Genomic DNA, 11583 nt, shown 5'->3' with positions numbered 1-11583 from the left:
TTACTTTTAGATATCGCGTATTTAAGGAGGCATTTAGATAGGTACCTATTTGCTAAGAGTTATTATTTGTGTCTAGTAACACTGTCGCTTATGTTTGGCTTAAGTTTAAATAAAGTACAGTGATGCGGTTACTCTGTTTCATTTTTAGTTTTATGGAAATACTAGCTTTTGCCCGCGACTCCGTGTGTGCGGAATTTAAAAAAAAAATAAGTAGACTATGTGTTTTTCCATACTATGTTCTACATCTGTGCCAAATTTTATCAAGATCAGTTGAGCCGTTTCGGAGACACCTTCAAACAAACATCCAGATATCCATGTTCCCTTTCGTATTTATAACATTATTAAGATTTTTGACTTAGCAAAAACAATTGTAAAAAAAAGGGATAAATGAAAAGGCATTTTTTTATTACAGTTTTATTGTAAAACCCCCTTGGAATACATCTCATACAAACTTATTCTAAAAAAAAGTTGCCTATATTTTTGTTATATGTGGATATTAATTTACAACTGCGCCAGGCCGCTATTTATTTACCATCAGTTATCTAACTAGTTTTGTGACGCTTCATCATTTTAGCATTTCTTAACAATGACTAACAAAATTAGCTGTATTTTTGGTTTGTTATAATTTTAGTTGTATTAACAACTAATTTTGTTAGACTTTAGCAGTCACATAAACTAACAAAATTTCTCAATTTTGTTCAACATTATTTTTTTTATTTCTTTTAGCATGTTGATGTTATCTAAGGTTTATAAATATATGATAGATGTAAATGAAAATATCTTTAGGATCTTCAAAATTGGCAGCAAAAAAAAAGATAAAAGACATCCCAAGGGCAACAGTAACAAAGCTACGAAGCTTTACACCTTTTACCTTTATAAAATAGTTACCATAATTTTAGAATTTACGACAAAAGCCGTATTAAATATTTGTTTCACTAATGGTGCATAAAAATGCTTGGATACGAGTAAATTTTTGTAATATTTCTTTATAAAATTTATAAAATTGCATATATTTTTCACTCACTCACATTTACTTAGCCAAGTGCAAATATATAAAAGCAAATGGCGTATACAGAAACATTTTCATATAGAGAAAGTCCCTTCACAATATCTTATAACAACAGCGCATACAAGACCACAAATATACAGGGCCGTCTAATGACAGATACCAATTCTGATTTATCACAAACACTGAGATGTTATCTCCCAATTTGACGACTATCAAAACACCTTTGATCAACAAAATCAACCGAATCGGACCACGCTACAAAATTGTAATTTAAACTGCGTACCAACAAAACATGGCCATCAGGATCCTCAGGAGCGCTCGCGAGGAGCGGACCAGCGGTCACTGGGCCTCGTCCTCGGCCGCGTCGGGCGCCTGCTCCGGCACCTCCTCCTCGCGGGCCCTCAGGGGCTCCAGCTCTATCACCGGGTCCGCGGTAGCCTCCGCCAGGTTGGTGACGGACTTGGACTTGAAGCACTGGAAGTCGACGTGCCTGGATTTTGCTTCCTCCTTCTCCCAGGACATATGTATGAAGGGGCGCTGCACGTAGTTGTAGATGACTTCCGCGCGGCCGCCGGGCCTCTTGCGCACCTTCTCCTTGTACGTGGGGTAGCCCTCCACTCCCAGGCGGATCTTCTTCAGCCCGCGCTCCTTCATCACTTGCTTTGCCACATCTCTGCAATTTACAAGATTAAAGTGACCTTAGGGTCTCACTGACGACATAATTATAAAAAGCAAATCCAGTGAAAACCCTGCAGTGTAAAAAAAGGGGTCTTCAGACGTTTGTTTGTATAACTGACCTGTTCTCGATGTATTTGAAGAAGCGGTATAACGGCGTGGAGAGCACGGTCTGACTGTACTCGTCGCCCATCTGAGGCGGGTACTGCTCGTCCCAGTCGACGGCGTCGTCGTCCAGCAGCACCACCACGTGGCACTCGCGGTCGCCGCGCTGCGCAGACTCCACCATCAGCGGCAGGATCAGCCGCTCCAGGAACGACTCGAACTGACGACGCGCGCCCTCGTTTGACAGCTCGTGCAGCAGTCCGCGGAGATTCTGACGATATTAAATTATACCGTAAAGGGAAACGCTCATTAGACACATCAATCAGCGCCTGTCACCGCGTTCACTACATTAATGAACGATAAGCCTTTAATAAATCAAAAGGGTTAATTCTCGGGAATTTCAATCTTACTAATATTATAAATGCGAAAGTTTAGATGGATGTTTGTTTAAAGATATCTCCGGAACGACTCAACCGGTCATAATAAAATTTAGCACAGATTTACATAACCTGGAAGAACACATATTAAGTATTTTTTTTTATTCCGCGCCCACGGAGTCGAAATAAAATATAATTAATTGGTGAAAAAAGTAATTTATAGTAAAACCTCGATCAAGAAATTGCAAACACGACATTCGATCATTACCATTTCTGTTATATTTGTAAAGTTATCTAATATACAACATAAACTACATAAAATATTTTTTTAAAATTACATCTCGTTTTATATAATGAAAAAGCATACAAAAGAACATTAAGATATAATTACATAACATGAACTGATAACATTTCACTATATTAACACTAATTAGTACATAACAATTACATTTATAAATAAACTACCCATATGATATCTAATCTCAAAATAAAAAAAATTTACTAAAAACGAAAAACATTTTTTCCAGATATCTCTAATATAGAAAACCCATTCAATTGAACCTGGATATGCAAGAGTTTAAGGGATTAAGATTTGTTCTCGCTTGTAGAGATTTCCCATCTCTAAATCTACTTTCTCGCTTATGGAGGTCGCCCATCAGAACCGGACAATAACTTTCCCTTTTAAACTGTATTTAAAATGTAGAAGACAACTAGATTAAATCTTAAAAGGCATAAAATGTTTTATTTTCGTACTATTTTATTACATACTAGCTGTCGCCCGTGACTCCGTCCATGTGTAACAATAAAAAAATATGTAGCCTATGTGTACTAGTAGACTATGTTCTACATCTATGTCAAATTTCATTGAGATCCATGCAGTCGTTCTGGAGATACCTTCAAACAAACATCCATCCATCCATCTAAAAATTCTCATCTATATCTATATATATAAAAGAAAGTCGTGTTAGCTACACTTTTTATAATTCAAGAACGGCTTAATCGATTTGACTGAAAATTGGTGGCCAGGTAGCTTAGAACCAGGAAACGGACATAGGAACTTTTTTATATTGTGTGCATTTTTTTTTATTCCGCGCGGACGGAGTCGCGGGTGAAAGCTACTTTATAATATTAGTAAGAAGTAATTTAAGATGTAATTTTCCAATTGATGCTATTTTTTGTTTCATTATTATGATAAATATGATCTAATATTAACATAAAGATAAGGAGAGAAAATATTAGATTAAACAGAAAATAATCTGCATATTTACTTTCCTCATTACCATGACGATGCTGTAATTTGTATTTGCAGAGTGTGACATGTAGATAGCTTTCTTACGTCAATTCGTTAATAACACTTACATAATGGAATTAGTAAAGATGAATGGAACTGTACATTATAATTGTTTAAATACAGTCGAACCTGGATAAGCGCGAGTTATAGGGACCGCGATGTTTTTCTCACCTAAAGAGGTTACTCTCTTACCAGTTTCTCGCTTATAGAGGGTTGTTCGGACCAGACAATGACTGTCACTTATTCAGGTTCCTTATATGTTAACTCAAGAAGTAACAATTTAATTTCCTAAAATTTCACAGTTCACAGTTCTCAGCTTTTGATTCCAACTTAAAAGTAACCACTACTTTAAAACTCTAAGCGTAAAAACATGTCATATTTTGCACAAAATGGTTTGCATTTTGTGCTTTTTTCAAACGTTTTTGTAAAACAATATTCTTACCTGACATCTCACAGTGTTTGCATCAAAGGGAACCAGCAGGTAGTCACAGGCCTCTCTTAACTCCTGCACAGAGACAGTGGGAGGGCAGCGGATTGTCCCACCACGGTAGTACTCCAGGATAGCTCGGAATACCGTCGCTGATATGCCTTCTGCCACTTCATATTCCCCTCGCTCATTTGGATGAGTGAATTCAATACCTTAAAAAAATTACATGCATATTTAATTTTTATTTTTAAATAACAAACATGTATGGGTCAGTTCACAGGGTTCTAAACCACACATATAGAAGACAGATGTGAAGTGGAAATAACTTCATATTTTGCTAATTCATATTTATGAAACTTAATTATTCTTAGTGAAGCTGTTTGACATATTATGTTTATGGGAAACTGTTAACGTACTTTTGATAAAATACCTTCATGAAATAACACAATTAATTGCATCATACAGAACTGACAAAGAACATGCACCAGTGACTCATTGCAGGCCCACTCACATTCTCTGAATGATAATATGACTCAAAACAAAGTTCACAGTAATTAAACTGTAATGTAAACAGAGTACATATATCTAGCTTTCATTGTCAATATATTTAAAATTCTAGATTTTTTTAAAGTAGTGTTAAAGATGATAAAAGTGAAAAAGATCAGAGTAGGTCAATTAACTATTACTTACCAGAACTAAACATTCTTCCAAGCATGGTGTTAGGATGTGCTGTAAACTGAGCGGGGTCGACGACAAATCTTGTGTTGTCCACCACCAGAGTGATCCGGTCATCCACCAGCTGATTTTTCTGGCCGTTGCGAGGAGGCTCCTGGGTGGAAGTAGACGGCGTGGGTACGCTAGGGCTCTGGTTCTTGGGAGGCATTCTGCCGCGGATACACGGGCCGTTCCGCTTCGATAGACGCTTGCGACGCTCCTCCGTGTCCCTGCGATACTCTTCTGTGTCGCTGCTACTGTCAGGATAGAAAAACGGACGTCGTTGTTCTAACATGCCGTTGGCCTCGGGGCCGTTTGCCTGTGAATCAGACATAGGCGCGCGCTCGTCGCCGCAAGCCCTCACATCACGATCCACACTGCTGTTTCTCCGCGCACGGAATATGCGAGACGATTTCGTCGTGGAAAAACCTTTTGTTTTTGTTCGAGAGAAAGGACGTCAGCAAGCGCTTCGTAGACAGTTGAATAATATTGCCAGTTGACAAATTTTTTTTATAACAACTAATTGTCAACTGATTTGTTTTATTTTTTTACTTTCATTTTATAGAACGGTTTTTTTGTTAAACGTCGCATTAATAACACATATTATTAAAAAAAATTCCAAATTAATTAGATTGAACTTAAAAAAATTCCCAAAATATGCAAGGAAAGGGTGGAATTGACCGTTACACCGCAAACAGCATTGTATCAACATTTTGCACGTTATTTGCAATTTATGTTAAAAAATACTTTTGTTTTGTTACGTTTATTCGAACGTAATTAAAAAAACCCACCCCAATGAATCGGTTGTTGACCTTACTCTGTCAAAATGCGGAAATTTTGGTTAAAAGTATAAAATAGGTTTAAAAATTAATCCATGATAATATTAAGTGAAATTTTCGACCATGTGTTATTATAAGTAATGTTTAAGTACCACTTTCGCGCGAATACAGTGACGTGATATATATGTGATAATTAATTATACGTAAAAACTTGTTATTATAAAGGGCGTTTGCATTTTTATAATTAAAATTTGTTTATAATGGAAACTAAGGAAGAATACCATGATCCGGATTATCCTGAAGCTTCTGTATCTACCCAGGAAGGGTCCTCAAATTTAACAGAAAAGGAAAAAATAGAGAAAATCAAAAACATTATACTAAGAGAATTTGGAAATGAGTTAGAATTAAGAGAAAATGAAGTCATGCTGGCGAATCAACGGTAAGCAAGGTTTTACTTATACATGAGAGAATACAAGAGTCTTTTTTTAATATTACATATTCTCAAAAATTTATATTTGTTACAAATAAGTTTGAATTTTACCACAGTATCGGTGTGAAGATTAAACTTCAAACTACAAACAAGCTCTTTGAGTAATATTATGTAAATTTTGCTAGTTGGGCATATTATATGGATATGTGCATGCATTTTCTAAATTTTATTCTTAACAATATGTACCACAATAACTCAAAGAATACTAACTAGTGAAGAGAGGAGACAAAAAATGTAGTCAAGTGCTGCCGAGCTGCATGTCATGTCTTATCTTACTCTAGGATATCTCCAAATCCAAGATTTTGTAAGTCTCTGTTGATTAAAAATGTGTAGAATCCTAGTTTTCTCTTATCTCTTTTTTAATATTCTCCAAAATGGTCAATGTTCCAGTATGCAGAAGGCACGTCGGGTGTTATGCGAGCTGCGCTACCAGCTGGTTCTCCGCTACTACAAGGACCAGAAGCTACAGCTGACCCCAGTCCACTTGCAGGATGAGGTGGTTGCACAGAATGAGCCCCGCACAAGGACTGAGGTATCTATATTTAAACAAATTATTCTTGTATAGAGGTTGTTAACTAAATTCAGTGTACAGAAATTACATACAAAATTCTATGTAACAAGAAAACATTAATGTGTGTTAAAAATTAAACTAATTTATTAGTTGCTGAGAGTAAACCAAAATTTTTACATAATAAACATTAAATAAAGGTTAATTTACGAAATATCAATATTTAAATTTATTTATGAATATGTTATTTTTTCAGGTGACATCTCTGCTCAGAGATGGTCAGCGACGTATCCACCCCTCGCTGCGGAAGTTGCTGGGAAAGAAGACTGTGGACCTGGAGGAGATCTTAAAGATCAGGGAGCCCCGGAAGAAGGCAAAGAAGAATTACTCGGTAAACCATGTCTTTGTTTGTTACTATTGTACCTAAGATTACAAACTGAACATAAAAAAATTAATTTCTTTTCCTATGAATCCACTTGATACATTGACCGATCTGCATTACGGAAAACACACACTTTGTGTGTTACTTGTAGTTGTATAAGATATTAGTGAATCATAACATATTTAGTAATTTTCTACATATTAAAAATATATACAGTACAATCTCACTAATCCGGCACTTCGATAGATCGGCACGTCCAATAATCCGGCACCTTCCGCCCACGCCTCCCTTTCCCTTTGCGCTTTGGTCGCACAGGTATATTATTTCAAAACTAGTTAATTACATATGTTATTAGTTATATACTACATGTTTATTCAATTGTTCCATAATACATTACATACATTTATTCTCTCTATGAAATGCTTTATTTTATTTATTACCCTCCGGTTTTTAATAGTGCCGGATTAGTGAGATTGTACTGTAGTTTGATCTCATAATTTTTTATATTTTTTATTTAATAGTAAATGGTCATATTTATGCACTTTCTGATGACAAATGAGTTTGTTAATCTAATGAATGCTTTTTTGTCAGCAATCTGATACAACAAAAATTGTTATTGTGCTTATTTTCTGTAATATTTTTTTCAGGCTATGATACATAATCGTAACTACACGGTAGCGGCGGATTCCACAAAGTCCCTCCGACCTGAATCACACAAACCCGCCGAAGAGAAACCCAAACTCCCTGAAGAATCAGAAATAATAGACAAACCTAAGAAAATACCACGGCATCTGGACCCAAAGGTGGAGAATGTGGTGACCCTGGTTGAAGCCACCAGGAACCAGGTGAAACACCGATATCGGATCATAATAGGTATTATTTATTTTTTATTTCTGGTTGAATTTCTAATACTAAACAATTGGCTCCATGTTTTTTAATTCTATTGTGACTAACATAAACACCTGAATCAATTTTGATGAGTAAGATGTTGTTCAATTTGTATTCCTATGAGTGTCATAGGGATTTTTGCCTTTAAAATTAACTAACTTAGTAAGAAGCCTATGTGTTCTTCCAGACTATGTTCTAAATCTGTGCCAAATTTCATCAAGATCTGTTTAGCTGTTCCGGAGATACCTTCCAACAAACATTCATCTATACATTCTTATGTTGTTATTATTTGTTGTATACGTAATTCGAATTTGTATGTATGTTGTATGTCAGGTAATACATCGAAGTACGCTCCGGGTGCGTCGTCCGCGGACAGGTCGACGCACACTTGGCTGCTTTATGTGCGAGGTGCTGCTGCAGTACTGCGCGCTGTCGCCGTGCGCCTTCACCACTCCTATGCTCCACACCACCTCGTGCGCATAGAGTTAGTCCTTCTACAATACATAAATAGGCCTAATACATCATCAACATCATCTCACAGTACTTACCTTTCATAATGTTACTCGATGACCTTTAATTGTTGTCATATTTGATGCAGCCTTCGCTGATCAATCAAATTAACTACGATCTCTAATTGTTGTACTCAAGGTCTTTAAGTGGCAACTGAAAACTAAGGAAGTCTCTTATAAATATGAAATCTACCCTAAGTGATTGTTTAAACTACTCTAGTTCGGAAGTATATTTGAGTTTAAATTTTTGGTATATCTAAATGTGTGTACATTTGTGTGGGCAGCAAGCCTCCATTTCAGGTGTCGCGGCGCGGCTGGGGCGAGTTCCCGGCGCGCGTGGAGCTGCACTTCGCGCTGCCCGAGCGCAACCCGCCAGCAGCGCTCGACCACACCATCCGCCTCGACCGTCACCGCACCGGACTGCAGACACTAGGTAATACTACTACCCGCAAAACAAGACACCAACATAACTCAATTAAACCCCAACATAACACAACTAAACACCACTTTAACACAACTAAACACCAACATAACACAACTAAACACCAACATAACACAATTAAACACGTTTAAGTTAGTAGCTGTAACTAAATCTGTAGCTAACAAACACTTTATTAATTTTATTTGTATTTCAGGTGCAGAGACAGTTGTGGATGTGTGGCTGTACAGTACCTCAGAAATGTTGGAGCACGAATACAAAGATGACATTCCCTCCAGTTTGCCGCTGGACACAGGAGATAAGGAAGATTCTAGTGATAAACACACTGACGATAATTCTACCGCACCCACCGATGTAACAGATGTTAAACTGAATGATTCAAATAATTTAGAAAAATTAAACGACAGTTGGTTAGAATTCTTCTCAAAAGACAGCACCGAACTGAATGTTGATGAGATGTTAATAAAAGACGAGGATATTAAAAAAGAAGCAATGGATTATGAAAGTATAGATAATAATCCAACTCTAGTTTTAAACGATAAATTGAAAATTGAATCTAATACTCAAAAATCCATTTTATACGATGAACTAACAAAGGATAGTAATAAGGAAGTTAAAGTAGAACCCACCGAAGAATTGCCAAAAGAAATATTAAAGCATCCGGAATGCTTCAAAAAGAGAATCATGAAATATATGGATCCAACGACAAAGAAAATATATTATTTAGAAATGGACAGAGAACTGGATTTATCTAAAGTGCAAGAGATAGTAATAAATTCACAGAGTAAAGCTAAAACGACAAAAATCAGTCCGATTAAATCAAATGGACTCAAACATGTTCGTAAACATAAAAGTAAAATACTCAACCATAACAATGTGAATGTGAAACGTGAAAGTTTTAATAATTTTTCTCATATAGAGAACGATCATTGTTACGTGAAAACGCCCACACAAAATGTCGTCATAAAACAAGAAAAAATGCAAGTAGAAAATTATATGAATACGGAAAGTTTAAAGCCCTGTGATGAAGGCAACTTGTACGACATGCTGTGTGCCGCTGTGTTGAGGTTCCCCTGTGTCAGAATGGCTGTCAGCTATCTCCTCAAGAAGATACCTCTCATTACAGTCAAAGCGAAAGATCCAGATTTCGTTAAATACTTTCCATTCGTTGTTGAAAGTGAAGATATATATTGGAAATTAGATTTTGCTAAGCGAAGAAATATTGAAGTAAGTAATTTGTTTGTTACACATTTTAACACTAATTATTATTCTCTGTTATATTTTCCAGCATTTTTAAACATTTTTTTCCTAACATTTTCCAGTGGTCAAGAGCAAAGTTAGTCAACAAGATGATGGTACAGTTCCTAGTGACGGATGATCAGATTTGGAGAACTAAACAGATCCTGATATACTCCAGATTGCATGGCTATCATCCGGTGAGGAGTGAGAACATCCCACAGCGCACCAGCCAGGACTGGTGGACCTCCTGGAACCTCACAGATGCCCACCACACCGACACACCGCCCGATAGTTCCTCAAACTGGGAGTTTAACTCATTAACTATATTTAATGGTGATGAGTTTGCAAACAGTTCCTTGTCGGAATCAGTTATATCAGAATCCGACGAAGAAATAGACATAGTGAATAGTGAAAGTACAGTGAAAGTGAAAAGTGAAGTGATTCCGGAGACTAGTTTGGAAGTGATGCCTGTGGAGAACGAGGAGGACAGGCTCAGGTTCCTGTTTGTTGAGAAGAAGTGTGCGGACATCGGTATAGAGCTTAGGAACGAAGATATTGGAAATGGATACTCGTACAGGTGAGTTACTAATGTGACATAATTTTACACAAGTAGTGTACAAACATATCCTATGTTTGACCAATTAGACTACATTATCTTCTTGTGTATAATGTAAAGTGTGTGTGTGCTCAGCGCAGTGCACGCGGTGCTGGTGAGCGCAGTGCGCAGCCTGGCCGAGGAGCTGGTGCGGTCAGCGCGCGCCGCCGCACTCGCCCCGGACCCTCCAGCACTGCCCCACGTCTGGACAGGGTCAGTACAATCTGCATGATTTTTTTTATGGATCGGGAAGGAATATAAATAATGTGATGGATTAAAAAATAATATGAAATTCGGAAAGAATCTATTTGGTCTGGTTAGGTCTTTCTAACTAACATGTAATTATCAGGTCTGGTCGCGAGGTGTGTGCGGGCGCGCGCGAGGTGTGCGCGGGCGCGCGCCGCTCCGGCCGCCTGCACGCGCTCACGGCGCGCTGGCTGGCCGCGCCGCCCCGCACACCCCACACACTATAATATATATTATACAACAACCAAAAACGTCGTTTTTCTTCTTCTATCCTTCTCCCACTAGCTGTCTGTTGTATATGCAGCCTATGTATTCTTCAGACTATGTTCTACATCTGTGCCAAATTTCATCAAGATCTGTTGAACCGTTCCGGAGATACCTTCTAACTAACATCCATACATTTAAAAGATTTTAATACCGCATTCTAGTCAGTTGCTTATGCATTTACTTTGGACGGTGCCCTTGATGACCAATTAACGTCCCTATGCTGAGAGGATTTAACAATGTATGTAGAAATTAAATATGAAAATGACTCCACCAACTTCTTTTCCACGCTGGTGTAATGGCTCCCCCCTCACTACACAAAGTAATTTATCACAGTTTTCCATTTCTCTCTAAACAAATACTTTTCACAATATAGAAAATGATGGCTAACTATGAAAATAAAAGAAACATTTTCTTCCAATATTTTTATTTCTCAAAACATATTACGTGTGATCTGCATAAAATTTACAAAATGTTTTCAACTTTTTCATATGAATCAAAGTAGTTGTACATGAATTTAATGTCTAACCACAATATTGTTCTCTTATACGATTTGCACCTCATTACAACATTTGGTAGATATTTTTTTCAATAAAACTTATGTTTCTTTTGTAGTAAAATTTATAATAAGGTTATTTTGACTGCG

At 37.1% G+C, this 11583-nt stretch overlaps 2 protein-coding genes across 2 annotated transcripts; one reads left to right on the top strand and one right to left on the bottom strand.

Moving 5' to 3' along the window:
* Positions 1 to 791: 791 nt before the first annotated feature.
* LOC106715574 (BTB/POZ domain-containing protein 10) lies at positions 792 to 5101 on the bottom strand. The gene is made up of 4 exons (XM_014508887.2): positions 4575 to 5101; positions 3900 to 4096; positions 1807 to 2060; positions 792 to 1682 (listed from the first exon to the last, which is right to left on the bottom strand). Exons 1-4 carry the CDS (start codon positions 4930 to 4932, stop codon positions 1349 to 1351), a joined length of 1143 nt encoding a protein of 380 aa, XP_014364373.2. The 5' UTR covers positions 4933 to 5101; the 3' UTR covers positions 792 to 1348.
* A 203-nt stretch (positions 5102 to 5304) lies between these two features.
* Positions 5305 to 10900, top strand: LOC106715559. The gene is made up of 10 exons (XM_014508873.2): positions 5305 to 5816; positions 6258 to 6399; positions 6632 to 6766; positions 7405 to 7630; positions 7979 to 8129; positions 8439 to 8587; positions 8790 to 9820; positions 9916 to 10409; positions 10524 to 10640; positions 10777 to 10900. Exons 1-10 carry the CDS (start codon positions 5638 to 5640, stop codon positions 10898 to 10900), a joined length of 2748 nt encoding a protein of 915 aa, XP_014364359.2. The 5' UTR covers positions 5305 to 5637.
* The last annotated feature ends 683 nt before the right edge of the window (positions 10901 to 11583 follow it).

Source organism: Papilio machaon, chromosome 19, assembly GCF_912999745.1.
Source record: "Papilio machaon chromosome 19, ilPapMach1.1, whole genome shotgun sequence".
NCBI lineage: Eukaryota > Metazoa > Arthropoda > Insecta > Lepidoptera > Papilionidae > Papilio > Papilio machaon.
This window is presented reverse-complemented; position numbering and strand designations above follow the sequence as displayed.

What these genes read in the sequence shown, in the direction of transcription:
- LOC106715559 (XM_014508873.2), top strand. Translation starts at nt 5,638, where the DNA reads ATGGAAACTAAGGAAGAATACCATGATCCGGATTATCCTGAAGCTTCT. An exon ending in AGCCCCGCACAAGGACTGAG is followed by an intron (nt 6,400 to 6,631) that starts GTATCTATATTT and finishes TTATTTTTTCAG; the next exon opens with GTGACATCTCTGCTCAGAGA. An exon ending in CCGATATCGGATCATAATAG is followed by an intron (nt 7,631 to 7,978) that starts GTATTATTTATT and finishes GTTGTATGTCAG; the next exon opens with GTAATACATCGAAGTACGCT.
- LOC106715574 (XM_014508887.2), bottom strand. Translation starts at nt 4,932, where the DNA reads ATGTCTGATTCACAGGCAAACGGCCCCGAGGCCAACGGCATGTTAGAA. An exon ending in CAAACACTGTGAGATGTCAG is followed by an intron (nt 2,061 to 3,899) that starts GTAAGAATATTG and finishes TAATATCGTCAG; the next exon opens with AATCTCCGCGGACTGCTGCA. An exon ending in TTCAAATACATCGAGAACAG is followed by an intron (nt 1,683 to 1,806) that starts GTCAGTTATACA and finishes TGTAAATTGCAG; the next exon opens with AGATGTGGCAAAGCAAGTGA.